Source organism: Rhododendron vialii, chromosome 10a (assembly GCF_030253575.1).
Source record: "Rhododendron vialii isolate Sample 1 chromosome 10a, ASM3025357v1".
Lineage (NCBI taxonomy): Eukaryota > Viridiplantae > Streptophyta > Magnoliopsida > Ericales > Ericaceae > Rhododendron > Rhododendron vialii.
Window position 1 is genome coordinate 25,389,927 of NC_080566.1, and position 16,698 is coordinate 25,406,624.

Here is a 16,698-nt window from a genome sequence, read left to right on the forward strand (position 1 = left end):
ACCATGATAGCAATTGTTGATCAATGAAATCCTGCAGCACAGACATACTCATTACACAATTTATATTTTAAGATCGATTTATGTTACTATTTAATATTGTGAAAAGGAATCAAACACAACATCAAATATGATGATAGAGAGAGAAATGGGTGATTGCGTTTTCTATTAATTGGTTTTTACACAACGAAAATATGATGATGATCTCCTGTAATTATTTTAGGGCGCTGCTATTCGCAGCCCTCTATTTACTCTCATAGCCCGTTAAAAATTTTCAATTATACTCGACAGTTAGTTACCGAAATTGAGATATATTTTCAGCGTCCAATTACCGAACTATAATATTTTTTTCAACAGATGTTTACTGAAAATGCATGTTCGGCAGTTGTTTACCGAAAGTTGAACATATTTTCGACATGTAGTTACCGAAATATAATCTTGTTTTCAACAGCAATTTACCGAAATGTTATTTATGATTTTCAACAATCATTTACCGAAATTTAGTGGGCTACGGGAGTAAATAGAGGGCTGCGAATAGCGGCGCCCTTATTTTATTTGCATGTATGGTTCATGGAGGGGGATGTAATCGAATTATTGAAGGAGGTTTAATGAGGCATGTATTTTAATTCTATTTTTTTCAGTCAATAAAGAAGGATAACAGAATAGGGCGGGGGTGGAAATAGGGGCCTTATGGTGATGGAGAAGGATGAGAAGAAAAGGAAGAAGAGAAGGTGGATCTGTGGAGGGTGATGGTGCTTGTCGGCAAGGGAAGTAGCGGATAGGGAAAGAAAAAAGATATACACATAGAGAGAGAGAGAGAGAGAGAGAGAGAGAGAAGAAGACGAAGAAAGAGTAATGATGAAAGTTTGCTTACCTGGAGGGTATAGCAGTCAATAGAGCACATCATGTCGTGGCACTAAAGAAAGTGTTCGTGGCATTATCACGATCAAGTTTATTTTTTGCACGGATACACTATTATGTGTGGTCTACAAGATGAACGTTCAGATCAACAATAAACGCACGGTAGGACCGAAAAAGGCGGTAGTAAAAAGGTGAGATTTTCTACTGGTGGAAAGAATTTAATCTCATAAAGAAATAATGTGAGAGTTCATACAATTGTCCTTTTTAATGAGAATATATACAAAAAGCGTTTTGGTGAGATTTAAGGGGCATATCGGTAATCTTATTCTTGTGGAAATTTTGTTCACACCCCTTTTTTCCTCATTACCTAAACCTTTTCGATACACCCCATAGAAGCATCTCCAATGCATACTCCATAACTCCAAATCTTCTTTCATCCATCCATCTATTTTGGAAGAATTATGCACTCCAACCCATGATATATTTGCCTCTGTTCAGTTTTAGGGTAATCATAATAGGGAGAAAACCCATTAGAGTTAATTTCATTCAACGTAAAAAATATATATACAAGCTGTATAATAATTGCACTACGGTCCTAGATACTTAAACTAATTACATGATAAGACATATAATTACACTAGATACAAATAGATCCATTATCTAACACTCCCCCTCAAGTTGGTGCGAAGATATCAATCAAGCCCAACTTGAACACAATAGGATGAAAACTCTTGCTATCCAGCCCTTTTGTGAATATATCAGCTAACTGATCTTCAGATCTCATAAACGGCATACATATCAAACCCTCGTTCAATTTTTCCTTGATGAAGTGTCGATCAATCTCTATGTGCTTCGTTCTGTCATGCTGAACGGGATTATGAGCAATGTTAATGGCAGCTTTATTGTCGCAGTAAAGTTTCATCGGAACACTATCAGCAAACCCCAAATCAAGTAACAAAGTTTGGAGCCACAAGAGCTCACAAACACCATTAGCCATAGCTCTATATTCAGCTTCTGCGCTAGACCTAGCGACTACCGATTGCTTCTTACTTCGCCAGGTAATCAGATTACCCCCAAGGAAAGTGCAATAGCCAGAAGTAGAGCGCCTATCATCCACAGAACCAGCCCAGTCAGCATCAGTGAATGCCTCCAATCGCAAATGGCCATGATTAGAGAACAAAATTCCTTTTCCTGGAGCTGATTTTAGATACCTCAAAATACGATAAACTGCATCTAGATGTGAAGTACGAGGATCATGCATAAACTGACTAACAACACCTACTGCATAAGTAATATCTGGTCGAGTGTGGGCCAAGTATATTAGTCGACCCACAAGTCGCTGATACCTCTCTTTATCAGTACGCTCCCCCACATCTCCACTAAGATGATGATTCGCCTCAATAGGAGAATCTGCAGGTCTACAGCCCAACATGCCTGTCTCTTCCAAAAAATCAAGTATATACTTGCGTTGAAAAATAAAGATACCTCTATCAGTCCTCGCTACTTCCATTCCAAGGAAGTATCTCAATGATCCCAAGTCCTTAATCTCGAACTCTTGAGCTAGACGAGACTTAAGGTTATGAATCTCACTCACATCGTTGCCTGTCATTATTATGTCATCAACATAAACAATAAGGACAGCAATCTTACCATTACTTCGCCGGATAAACATCGTATGATCTGCATGGCTCTGCTTGTAACCAAAACTCAGCATAGCCTTAGAAAACCTGCCAAACCAGGCTCTAGGTGACTGCTTCAGCCCATAAAGTGCCTTCTTTAATCTACACATCTTTCCTTCACTTGCAAGAGAAGAGAAACCTAGTGGAATATCCATATAAACTTCCTCCTCTAAATCACCATGGAGAAATGCATTTTTCACATCAAACTGTTGAAGAGGCCAATTCAAGTGGGCAGCACACGAGAGAAGAGCTCGCACAGAATTCATCTTCGCTACCGGAGCAAACGTCTCCTCATAGTCAATACCATAAGTTTGAGTAAAACCTCTAGCAACAAGCCTTGCCTTGTATCTCTCAACTGTACCATCAGCCTTTTGCTTAATAGTGAACACCCACTTGCAGCCCACTGGTTTCTTCCCTCCTGGAAGTGACACTAGATCCCAGGTGCCATTCTTTTTCAAAGCCGTCATCTCTTCTACCATAGCTCCTTTCCACTTAGGTATCTTAAATGCATCCTGCCAATTCTGTGGAATAGATATAGAAGAAAGAGAAGAGACAAATGCATGGTACGAAGGAGACAAACGGTCATAAGAAACAAACTGTGAAATAGGATGTTGAGTACAAGATCTAACACCTTTTCGAATAGCAATAGGAAGATTGTCAGGATCCATAGGAGGAGGTTCAATAAGAGAAGAATCATTACCAGAAAAGTCAACTGAGGAATTTGGAACTGGATTGGGTGATTGTGATTGACAAAGTGGTAACGTACATGAAGACTTTCCATTTTTCCGTCTAGCATACCTCTGTAAGCCAGCTCCCTGCAGTCGTTGTCGTGCAGGTAGTTGTTCCTCAATGTCACCACCAATATCATGTGTTTCCCTTTCAACAAATACTGGTTCCTCTCCAGTGTTTTCCTTCTCCCCTTCACTATGATCATAGAAAAATTTCTCCCCCTCACTATGATTATAAAAGGTAAACATCTCTTCCTCCTGTTGATGCTCCCCCTGAAGAGATGGTTTAGAGGGAGAATAAAAAACCTCTGTTTCCCAAAAGGTAACATCCATAGAGACAAACATCTTCCTTGAATAAGGATCGTAACACTTATAGCCTTTTTGGGTAGGAGAGTACCCAACAAAAATACACTTATGGGCTTTATGTCCTAGCTTGCCCCCAGAAGGTTTTGGGGCATGAACAAAACACACACAACCAAACACCCTAGGTGGAAGAGTCGTAACTCGACAACTGCTTGCCAGGCACTCAATAGGTGTTTTAAAATTAAGGACACTTGATGGCATACGGTTGATAGGATATGTAGCAGTTAAAATAGCTTCTCCCTATAAATATTTGGGAACATTCATAGTGAACAAAAGAGATCGAGCGACCCCAGCAAGATGACGATTTTTACGCTCAGCGACTCCATTTTGTTGTGGAGTGTCAACGCAAGTCGTCTGAAAAATAATACCATTATCATCTAGATATGTCCGAAAAATCTTATCAATATACTCAGTCCCATTATCACTCCGAAGAATTTTAATATGTGTATCAAATTGAGTGCACACCATCTTATGAAAAGATTTGAAGCAGGAAAATACTTCATTTTTTGACTGGAGTAAGTACACCCATGTGGCACGAGAATAACAATCAATAAAAGTAACAAACCATCGATAGCCCTTTAAAGAAGTAACAGGAGAAGGACCCCAAACATCAGAATGGATAACCATAAATGGAGAATCACTTCGTTTATTAATAGGTGCATAAAAAGAGCGTTTATGTTTTCCAAACTCACAGGCTTCACAAAAAAATTGATCCCTAGGACAATGTTTAACTAAAGTAGGAAAAAGTTTCTCTAATATCCCAAAAGAGGGATGACCCAATCTACGGTGCCACCGATGTAACAAAGAAAGAGTGGAACTCATATCTGCCCGTAGAGCTTGTCCACATGATAAAGATGGCTGAGATGGATGAGGTGCATGCTCCAGATAATAGATACCACCATGTGCTTTACCACTGCCAATCACCTTCCCCATTTCCAGTTCCTGAAAGATATAGTGAGTAGGAAAAAATGTCACAGAACAGTTTGCAGAATGTGTAAAACTACTAACTAAAAGAAGGTTAGTGGCAAAGTTTGGAATATGGAGGACTGAAGAGAGAGAGATAGAGGGAGAATAGCGAACGGAACCTTTTCCTGAAATAGCAGAGAACGATCCATCGGCAATTCGAACCTTATCCTTACCAGAACAAGTGGAATAAGAATAAAAAACAGAGGAACAACCTGTCATACGATTTGAAGCACCAGAATCGATAATCCAAGGAATACCAGAGGAGGCAGTAAATGCACTAGCTGGAATACCTGAATGAGTAAAATAGGATGCAGTAAGAGCTGCTGTGGAAGTAGGAGCTATAGTAGAGGAAGAATCAGTCTGAGCCATAAGACGCCTGAGAGCTTGCATCTCCCTCTGAGAGAAACTGCCAACAGAATCAGAAGGTGACTGAACTCCTATACTGAACCCAGAATCAGACAAGGTAGCAAACTCTGAAACATGTGCCTGAGCCTGAGAACGCCCGGGACCACGACCTCGACCTCCACGTCCACTACCTCGCCCACGAGAAGGACGACCATGTAACTTCCAATAGAAATCCTTGGTATGTCCAGTGTTGTGGCAATAATCACACTGGAGTGACATACGGTCTATGATCCCACTGGTAGTACCAGACTGAGACTTTCCACTGCCAGACCCAAACTGTCCCTGCGGAATAGCAACCAATGCAGAACGATCAGAAGTAGGAGCTTGTAACATAGCACCCCTTCTGCTCTCCTCCTGTTGAACAATGGCATAGGCCTCGCCCAAAAATGGAAACGGAACACGACCCAACACCTGCACTCTAATTGGATCATACTCCACATCAAGACCAGCAAGAAAGTCATACACACGCTCTTTCTCTATTCTTTTTAACCAAGCACCAGCATCAACGGAACAGACTGCTTGAAACCCCTGATAATAATCAAATTCTTGCCAGGCCCCACTAAGATCAGCAAAGTAAATAGCAACAGATCGATTGTGTTGATCCATAGTACGAAGTCGCTTTCGCAACTCAAAACACTGAGCATCATTGCCCTGCTGAGAATAAGTCTGTGTGGCAATAGTCCAAATCTGATATGGAGTGTTAAGAAGCAAGAAAGGACTACGAATATCAGCCTTCATAGAATTAAACAACCAAGTCATGGCTAAAGATCGACGAGATTTAAACGTCTTGAGTTCAACATCAGTAGTAGGCTCAGTAACAGGGCCTTCAATGAACTCAGACATCCCTTTAGCTTCAATGGCTAATGTAAAAGTACGAGACCAAAGTAAATAATTTGTGCCATCCAGTTTGATGGGACAAATATCTAGTGGAGAGTTATCCAGAGTCCCTACACGACTCAACTCATCCTTGCCACTAGCGGAAGCCTGTTTTTTCTCTTCTGACATCTTGAAAGCAGAACAATAATGCCAAATAAACAATAAACAATGTTCCCAGCAACTTTAGAACTCCAAAAATAATAAATAAAGGTTCCAAAAACTCTAGAACCTAAACAAAATCAACTGAATACCTTCGGATTTGACTGAAACAGTGTTGAAAAAGAAAAAAAATAGATTTGATCGGCGAGAACAGATCTGATCGACGGTGACGGCAAACCCCGACTGATCGAAGAACTGTTCACAAAGCACTGTTCACACGATCACTGTTCACGATCACTGTTCACGCGATAATTGTTCACGATCACTATTCACGCACTGTTCACGCGGCACTGTTCACGATCACTGTTCACCCGAAAGTACTGTTCACGATCACTGTTCACGATCACTGTTCACGCGATAATTGTTCACGATCACTATTCACGCACTGTTCACGCGGCACTGTTCACGATCACTGTTCACCCGAAAGTACTGTTCACGCAGCGACGAGAAGAACGTCGTAGGTCGCCAGGTTCTATCGCTCTGATACCATGTTCAGTTTTAGGGTAATCATAATAGGGAGAAAACCCATTAGAGTTAATTTCATTCAACGTAAAAAATATATATACAAGCTGTATAATAATTGCACTACGGTCCTAGATACTTAAACTAATTACATGATAAGACATATAATTACACTAAATACAAATAGATCCATCATCTAACAGCCTCCAAATTGGAGGATTAATTTTCATCCTTCATATTTGGAGTATGAGGAAAGAACATAAATGATCCTTCCAACCACTTTTTGAATATAAAACTAGGGAAATAATTAAAGTTGACATTGAAGTACATAATTATTAGACTCAAAGTGAGATAAAATTTAAAATGAAGATGAAAATAGAGATATAGAGATTTATTGTTGGAGTGAACATAAATATTGAATCCATCTAAATCACTTTTTGAATTTAAATTTTTTTTTTGATCCTCCCAAAGAGAGTTATAGAGGGGCATTAGGTTGGAGATGCTCAAGGAATTGATTTTGTTATTTATCTTTCTCCAAGGGGGTAAAAATCGGAGCTCTAATAATGCAATTGAGGGAGCAAGATGAGATGGCAATCCATCCTAGGCTGATGTGATTCCATTTTTCTGCTTCTGTTAGTAATCTTTCTGTTTCAGTAACCTTTTTTGTTTCTGGTGCAAAGAACTCGCGGCCACGCAAAAATCGCAATTGCGACTTGTATCTGGTGACTGCACAATCAGTCTGCTCCAGAATGGTTTTACAATGTTTTCAATGGATGATTCTAATCCTTTGCCCCGGTTCGTGTCACCTTGTACAGTAATATCTAATTATGAATAGTTACTGTTTGTATGATGCAGTAGATGATGTAAGCAACCTTTTGCTCCCTATAAAAAGGAGGACATCCCCGTAATGTAATCCAAGCTAGTCCGAGTAATAATATTCCAGTTACTTATAATCCTGTGTTGTGTTCTCTCTACGATCCTAACCTACTTAGTGTTTGTACCCACTTGGTGAATATTGCTTTGACCACTTTTATATGGCTTAACAATCCTTCAATAAAAATTAGTTAAAAACAAGTTAAATAAAGGACACAGTAAAGGCTGTTGATTTGGTTATTGTTGGTATCTGTTGCTCTTCTTGTGGTACCAACCCACCTTTTTCAGAGCCCACGTCTCACCCACGACAATCCAACCTCGTCTGAGTCGTCTCCTCGTTGTACCAAACACTAGAAAATGTTATCCACCCGACGCAAATGGAGCGTAAGTTAGCACAAATATGCTTAACAGCTATTCAACATATTATACCTCGATTACCAACAATAAAAAGGACTAAAATGACAATAGGGACCCTGCTCAGCCTATATATAGATGAATTTTGGTGAACTTAATGGCCATGACAGAAAAACAATTTAAACTTTCGTGTGATCAAATCAAATAAATAGATAAATTGGCTACTCAGTTGCAAATTGCGTCAACTGCAAGTTTCTTAATTGTGCCCGGGCACAATCCCTTGTTGAAGCTCTCTTCTGTCAATTCCACTGTGCATTTATTTTTATTTAGGCAAACCTGCAATATTATTCAAGCGTGTCAGCGAGAGAAATCTAGGATTACATGCAAGAAAAAAGGAACACACTCAGAACTCGAATATCTGGAAGGCTGAAATTCTAGTAAAAATGAGCAGTATAAATAGCGTGTCATGCCAAAAGTACATTCCCATTCAACCTTTAGAATATCAAAAAATTACAATAATAAGGATCAAGAGGAGGAATTGCCAAGATAAGCAACTCCAGTTCTTCCTATCCGGCATACTGCAACGGAACATGTCATGGCTAAAAATTGGACTCAGATCTGCACTATTTACTCTTTTTATGTGCTTATATAAAACATTTGGTAGGAGAGGCAATTGAGAAATAGGGGAAGGGAAAGCTGCAGCTTGTAGCCATAGTCCTGTAAACTATTCCACATAGCAGGATTAATTCCTTATAGAAAAAAGATAGATGCTAGACCCTTCAATCAATCAAGCTAGTTAGCCAATTTGACAACTTGGAAGAAGTTAGCACACGACTACAGAAGCAGCAAGTCTTACCTTTTCAACCACAGAATTTGATCTGGGATCATGGCAGTCACCAGTGGTGTAAGACCCACAAGTCCCTGAAGGAGTTCCAAAGCTAGCAAATTTTACAGTGGAAACGCGAGTATTTATGGGGCACTTCAACTGGACTATAACATTGTTCTTGTAGTCCTGAGTTCCATCTTGATCCAAAGATTCAGGTTTAAAGGTGGGGTGATCTTCAGAAACAATAGCACAAAAACCTGTGGTCTTCCGTCTTGAGAATCGAATTTCTGTAGGATCTCCACCCTTCTCCTCAAAGACCACCAGAATGTTTCCAGATGGTTTGAACCAAGACCTTGGAATATGGTACCTGATCCATGCAGAAAAATAATTACCTTAAACAAACACACACACACACATGTACATATAAACATAAAGGTCCATTGTCCGGTTTTTGTTTTTCAATCCATTACAGGTCGAACCAAAAGGAAACACTTACCATCGCCTATGATGCACGGACACGGATACAGACACAGACACTGATATGGGGACACGGGAATTCTAAAAAATGGGGACACGGACACGGCAGGGGACACGCCACGTGTATATTTATTTATTTGTTTATATATTTTTTCAATTTTTTGCCAAATTTAAATGGCAAAATGTGGACAAAACGAAAAATACATAGTTTCAATACCATTCAAACAAAACAAGACATACATAAGTTCAATACAACCCTATTGAAAAATTATAGTTTGACCCCCAAAATTTACAATTTGACACCAACTTTTTTTTAAAATTATACTTTGACCCCCGCCGTGTCCCCATTGGTGTCCCCAACCGTGCCAGATTTTGGAAACTTTGAAAACTTGCCAGGAGATTGAAACTTCCATTTCTGAAAGTGTTTGGACTTCCGGTATGAAGGACGGCAAGTGCACTTCTTGTCTTTGCATTTTATGGATAAGTCGGGTCGGTCACATGCTTTACCAAGAAGTGTCCCCCTCAAAAATTTATATTAAATTATGGGACACGCCACGTGGCGTGTCCCATACGTGTCCCCGAGGTGTCCCCTTGTCCGGACACTGCGAAACGTTGATCTCTAGAGGTGTCGGCGCTTCATAAACCATCGCTTTGTGCAATCTCAAGAATTAGTTAAGAAATTGTTTTTAATGAAAGTCGAAGCACCAAGACAATTGCTGCTCTTTAAAACTTTGTAAATGTCTATCAATATTCACGGTCTATATGATATCAATAATTCAGTGTATCTACCTTACCCTAAAATGACCAATTTGTCTCAAAACCAACGATTTTATACGCTAAACGTGCCAAATTAGATACTGCATGCTTCTATATGTTCCTAAGTTTTATGAAACCCAGCATCCACTTTGAATTGGCTGCATCATTGTCTTTCAATTGTTTGACAATGCACTTGGATGATAGATGATGTGAACAATCCCAAATCCAAAAATATGTGGATTCTAAGCTCTTCATTTTTATTCTTTATGGCTGTTGGAGAATATAAATAATGAAGTTGGCCCTCTCTACAACAGCTTAAGCTTTTAGATGAGTTAGTGGTTAACAATCCAACATGCTATCAGAGCTAGTTGCACCTTGTGTCATTCATTGTGATCCCTATGCTATGTATCCGTTGTTTATCTCTCCACGTGTGGGTCAAGGGTCGCACGTGCGGGGGAGTGTTATTGGTTAATTACAACCTCTGAAACTAGTATATGAGCATAGGCAGCCTCTCCACTCATTGCCAATTGGTATTGAGTTGGAAGCTGTAACATAGAATCGAAGCAGGCAATAGATCCTAAGTTCGAACCTCACTGCCTCCCTAATGATTAAAATTTACACATGTTTAACCCGCTTATGGAGAAGAGCTTGGGTACACGTGAGGGGGCGTGTTGAGAATGCAAATAATAAAGTGGCCCCTCTCTCTAATATCTTAAGCTTTTGGATGAGTTGGTGGTTAACAATCTAATAATGGCTTACCATCTCTGTGATGGTTCTCCACACCCAGTGCTGCATTTGTTGGGGCTGAATTTGCCTCTGTAATCACATTGCTGAACACACTCATCATGTTTAGAGCTTTTTCTAGGCCAGTATCTTCCAATTTCTTCTCCATTCAACCAGGCTAGTCCTTTTCCCATATGAATCATGTCAATTCCAATAGGTTCATCTCCGGGTGGAGCATTCACAATGGCCTGCAGATTTGAAACAATTTTCATGTGACACTTGTAGTTATGGCAATGAAATTCCATCAGAAAATAACACTGGCTTCATTTACTGCCACTGGACAATAATTTTCAGGTGTTCACCTTGTACCATGTGAGAGGCTGTTCCTTTGGTGGTTCTGAAGTTGATATCCACTTTACACTACTCAAACCATCAGCTTTATATATACCTAGGTGTTCTCCTTCCAATCCAATCTGTGAAGTCCCAAAAAAGAGAGGAAAGGCATCAGATGAAATGATCCACTCAGTATCAATGAAGAACATATGCCTCCAATTGCATCCCATACAAATGTTACAGGCATTTGAGAATTTGTTTGCAACCTAACAAGTAATCACCTTCCGCTTCTTTTTAAAGTTACATGAACATTTACAATGCCAATATGTGCTCCCAAAAGACACGGGAGTGAGCAGAGGTGGCTTGGCAATTTAACAGAAATCTGGTGGAATTTAGTCAATAGACAACTGGAAATATCAGGAACTCCATTTTTAACTCAATTAAAAGTTGAATTGGCCACGTCAACTTCAAGCTCGACCAAAATTGACCGGCCAATGAGATTTCAAACAAATACTAACTACACCATAAAGTTCATCATTTGTCAAGTTACGATGAATATATCCCTTGGTCGTAGTTGATTTGATCCAGGATGAAATTACTTTCGCTTGCTTCCATTTAAGGACTCTAGTTTAAGGATTTGCACATGTATGATGTACACGCTCCAATGAACCATTTGATGCCTGCCAATACCGAGTGCCAATTTAAAGGGAAAAAACAATGGGAGAAAAAAAAAGATACACGGAAATATCATTCAGCAGAAGCTAAAGCTGTTATGTTGTATGAAGGTGCTTTCGTGATTCTCTCCTTGCTTATAGATAGGTGACAAACAAAAAAATCAAATAATATGAAAAAGTACAAGAACGGAGGACAAAGTATTCACCAAAAGAAAATACAAGAGAGAAGCTAATAAAAGGGAGAGACTACTGCCCTGCGATCTGTAGAAGTAAAAAAGACTTAAAGTGAGGAGAAATGGAACCCCAAAGAAGTGACAAATGGCGCACTCTATAACACATGACAATTTCCTCAAACTCGTAGTCAATGACCCTCGCATTTTGCTCCAATTGCCCCATAAAAGTGTAAAGGTTCCAAATCACATAACGCTTTTCTATATGCAATCAAAATGCCTAAAGAACAATTAAAAGCAATTGGGCACAAGGAGGTGCCAACCAAATATCTGCCAGTCTCAATACATACCACCTAATGTCTTGAGTTAAAAAATGGCAGGGCAGGTCTCGGTATATATTTACCTATTTCCTTTTTTGGAGAGGAAAACCCTTGACTACATTGATTACAATCACTTTATTGCATATCCCAGATGTTAAAGATAATGAAGGTTATCCTAACAAAGCCAAACCACGGATTTTCCTGGAGTTGGTTACAGACAAAATTTGTAAGAAATTTTGCCGTTACGTAGAAAATTTTCTGCCATTATAAAAAAAAATTCTGCTTCAAAACCTTACTACAGTCCTTTGATGCTTTACCAGCGAGATATGGATTAGAAGTTCACAATGTGGAAAGCAGAAAACTAAAATAAAATGAGAGTTACCCTGTAGGTCCAATTAACTATTGACAAGTCCTTTGGTCCATTGTTGAAACCCGAAATCTGCACACTAGTTAAGCCGGCTCCAACCGAGTCATAAAATGGTCCTCCGTTCTGCATTCAAGGAGCAAATAGAAGAAGAAAAACTTGAACAGAAAATAAGAAAATAAGTAGTCTGGCATGATATGTTTTGCACGGCGTAAGAAAGCAGGTTTAATAGTAGGAGCACTGCATTTATTTTCAGCTATATTAGACACATATCTTTTCTTATATGTCTAATGCATGTCACTAACGATGTCAACTATATCCTTCTAAAAACATGTAGTCATGATTATTTATGATAAGAACCCACACCCAAGGTCATCCTCCTTTCCATCGTTTTTCCTGGTCTAGCACTAGGGCAAAAAAGAGGCATTGAATAACCTCTACACACATATATGGCTATTTTTACACATCGGTATTAAATAAAAATGAAAGACACGACACGACACGTTGACGACACGTTAAAAATACACGACACGTTGACGACACGTTAAAAATAAATATTGCATACATTTGTACAATATAGCTTTGTGAACCCTATTTGATTGATCCTTTGTTCGCCACTCCACGTGTGAGTCAGGGGTCGCATGTGCGAGGAGTGTTGGAGTTTGTCTCACATTGATTAATTATCGCCTCCCAAAACTAGGACTGCAAATGAGCCGAGCTGCTCGAAAAAGGCTCGTTCAAGCTTGACTCGGTGACCAAATGAATGAGCTTAGCTCTATTTAACAGCTCGTTTTGAAATTGAGCCGAGCCCGAGCTACTATTAACTTGGCTCGGATGAGCTCACGAGTCGGACTATATATATACACATACTTGTACATACATATGCGTGTGTGTGCATATATATATATATATACATATACATATACAGTCCGTCTCCCGTAAGGACCACCTCATTTTAATAAAATGCGGACCTCCCTTTCCCGATTGAATTTTGATGATCCGAGCCGTTCAATGTGTTCAGAACGTGATTTTAAGGGTACCCGCGAGAAATCAGCAAAAAAAATGACCGGAAAGGGCTTCATCCAAGCAGTTTTTGTTTGTTTTTTATCGAACGGTTCAAACAAAAACTGTTCGGATGAAGCCCTTCCCGGTCATTTTTTTTGCCGATTTCTCGCGGGTACCCTTAAAATCACGTTCTGAACACATTGAGCGGCTCGGATCATCGAAATTCGATCGAAAAATGGGAGAAATGAGGAGGTCCGCATTTTAACTAAAATAAGGACTCCCTCATTTGAGACTGACTCTATATATATTATGTATATAACTTGAACTTGTTGATTGGCAAAGAAGGTTTTGGAACGAATTCCAAGTACCACCACGCAGGGTGCCAATACAGCTGGCAAATGAAGTTTAACGGTAGTGGAAGCATTTATAATGGAAGGAAGGGCCGATGAGCCTTTGATCTTTCGATGTGGGACAAAACAAAAGAATATGCATATGAGAGGTTCCCCAACTTTGCCAGTCCCACATCTGAAAAATGTACACCTAGTACAGAGAGAACCCCATATAAGTAGAGCACTCCGCCTTTGCACGCTGATTACACCTCCTGAGTGCACGTACCGAGCTTTTAGCGAGCCAAGCTCGAGCTCATGCATAAAGTTGTGAGCCGAGTTCAAGCCTAATTTCCATGGCTTGTTTCGAGATCGAGCCAAGCTCGAGCCAACTAGATTTCTGTCGAGCTGAGCCCAAGTTGTTCAAATCTCGACTCAGCTGAGCTCGTTTGCAGCCCTACCCAAAACCAATACATGAGCCTAGGCAAGCTACTCCTCTCATGCCAATTTGGTTTGAGTTGGATGCTTTAACAAAAAGACCATAGATCTCCTAACATAAAGGACCAAGTGATGAAAATGTATTCCTAGTTGTCCAAACAGAGTATTTCATGTTTGCCTATAATTGATATGTGCACTCCAAAGTGACCGAAGAGTGACCGGTTCTCAACTTTCAATAGTTTGAGGAATGTCCAATTCTAGAAAAATAAGGACACATTAAGGCACGCTTGGATGAGTATCAGACACGTTGGACGAGAATCAGACAAGTGTCTTAGAGTGGTTGGCAAGTGTCAATGTCAAGCATTACATGCACCCCTCTTAGAAGTGTCCATGCTTCATAAACAACAAACAATTGCTTTTGAACCTTCATAGCATAGCTATGTTACCTTTCTCAATATTTGCGCTTTGTCAATGTTGTATTACCTTCATTTATCGTTGTCACATGCTCCAGAAGAAATATGTTCGCTCAAAATGGCAATACATAAAGTGGCTCTTAAGAAACAAAATACTTATAAGAGGGTTGTGTGTATTGGACATCAACACTCATCGGACGCTCACCATGTCATACACTCTTCCAAGCGTGTGTTATTGTTTCTTTAATTAGAACAGGAAACTCTTGCCACTTTAGATTCCCTTCCCTCTATTTCCATTACTAGTAACCCCATCAATCTTTGTTACAATTGCATCTACTGGTATTCGACTCTCCTCCTTTGTTAAAAATAACAAAAAGGATTTTTCCAATGTATAATATCAAAATTCCAATGGCGTTGGCTAGTGAAATTCTTTTTCCTTTCTGCAAGGACCAGGGGATTGGATCTAGCTGTCAGAAGAAATGCAATTGTTCCATAGACACAATACATTGTCTCACTTTCATCTTAGTCAATTCTCTACCTCATTTTGGTGCTACTCCTACCATTGCAATAGTATCATACCCAACGTATCTTTTATGATCTTACCACACATCCATCTAAGCACTCCTACCATTTTGGTGTTACTCCTACCATTGCAATAGTATCATACCCAATGTATCTTTTCTGATCTTACCACACATCCATCTAAGCACTCTCATCACAGCTACACTCTTCTTATCGTTGTATTGTTTCGTAGCTGCACACATTCTGTCTTGTAAAGCATCACTAGCCTTCTAGGTGATCAACTGAATTTTCTTTTCAATTTTGTAGGTATTCATCAATTGAATAACATGCCAAAAGTACCCCTCACCTAAGGAAACCTACTTCTATTCTATGGATCTCACTATCTATAACCTCTCCACTTCCTAGGGAAAGAGATTGTTCACTCTTTGGTATCTCAAGGAGTTTCAATCCCCACTTCTCTCCTTCCACTTCTGTTTTTACTAGAATTACATGCCTTTTTTTCAGTTTTTGACCTGCTTCTTTTTAACCTTTTTTTATCCAACGCTTTCCACTTTCCTAATTTAGTAATTAGTCCTCTATTAGTGCAATGCACTTTCCAGAACCGAAAATATACAGCGGACCTTATCCTGTATATGCATTGTCTATTTGTCTGTAATCAAAGCAACTAAGGACGAACATGCTACCCGGAGCAGTCACCATTTTGGGACGGCATTTCCAAAACTGTGTAACTTAGTGATCCAAAGCATTTCCTATTTATTTCCTTAATAGTTCTGTTATAAAAATCAAATGTATCCAAATAAACCATTTAAAGAGAGTAGAGCAAAGACAACATGTCTAACAAATATTGTCGTGGTACAGTGGTACTCCCAAAGAATGTGTTTTACATGAAAGCAATGCAATTTTTCTTCGGCGCTTAGCTTGAAAAATTACATTCAATATCGTCATCCCAAAAAGTTCACCGTATAGCTGTCCCAACTTAGAGCATATGGCATACTGTATTCCTATTCCTTACCCAGAAACGGTCAGTTGTAACTTACATAAGGATGCCTGGCTGACCCATGGTGAAATTATATAGTAATTTGAAAGTTCACTTGTCTCACCTGCAGGTTATGTAGTGTTTTATATATGTTCACACAAGATCTGACTAATTTGACACCCAACCCCCCTCCTTGATTACCCGCGCTAGGGGCCAGCAGTGTTCAAAAGACACATGTGGATTTAACAATGTGGCTATGGGAACTGAAAAAACTGGTACAAGAAATACTTGTAGCTCAATGGGGCAATATAATACCTCTTTTTTAGTATCTTCAAAATCATTTCGATTTCCCAATATCTAAGTGTCTTTATGCTTTTCAGATATTTGACTTAATTTTTATTTTGTGTAACCACGAAGACAAGCTTTTGGTTTCCAGTCATTATGAATGTTTCTCAGTTGGAATTGATAGAGTATGTGAAGCTTAATAATCTTGAACTTCCATTTGTCCCTGGTTATTTCTGATATATGGTAAGTCAATAAGGGTAATAGTCTCTGCACATAGTAGGTCTGTTCAAGCAACCCGGAAAAACCAGTCAGCCATTCCAGCAAAGTTACAAGTATAGTTCTCAAGAACCATTGAGTCAAGCCCCTA

At 39.4% G+C, this 16,698-nt stretch overlaps 2 protein-coding genes across 5 annotated transcripts in view; both read right to left on the reverse strand.

The window, feature by feature from the left end:
* Positions 1-3,870: 3,870 nt before the first annotated feature.
* LOC131304702 (uncharacterized) lies at positions 3,871-6,149 on the reverse strand. Its single transcript, XM_058332033.1, has 3 exons — positions 6,127-6,149; positions 4,714-5,997; positions 3,871-4,570 (listed from the first exon to the last, which is right to left on the reverse strand). Exons 2-3 carry the CDS (start codon positions 5,840-5,842, stop codon positions 4,536-4,538), a joined length of 1,164 nt encoding a protein of 387 aa, XP_058188016.1. The 5' UTR covers positions 5,843-5,997; positions 6,127-6,149; the 3' UTR covers positions 3,871-4,535.
* A 1,598-nt stretch (positions 6,150-7,747) lies between these two features.
* Positions 7,748-16,698, reverse strand: part of LOC131304777 (beta-galactosidase 10) — a 41,432-nt gene continuing 32,481 nt past the window's right edge. For all 4 annotated transcript variants that reach the window (XM_058332152.1, XM_058332151.1, XM_058332154.1 and 1 more), the window contains 5 exons: positions 12,385-12,492; positions 10,868-10,978; positions 10,542-10,753; positions 8,580-8,916; positions 7,748-8,059 (listed from right to left, as the gene is read on the reverse strand). In XM_058332152.1, the coding sequence (XP_058188135.1) occupies positions 7,949-8,059; positions 8,580-8,916; positions 10,542-10,753; positions 10,868-10,978; positions 12,385-12,492 (879 nt within the window). In that variant the 3' untranslated portion in view covers positions 7,748-7,948. The remainder of the gene's footprint in view (positions 8,060-8,579; positions 8,917-10,541; positions 10,754-10,867; positions 10,979-12,384; positions 12,493-16,698) is intronic.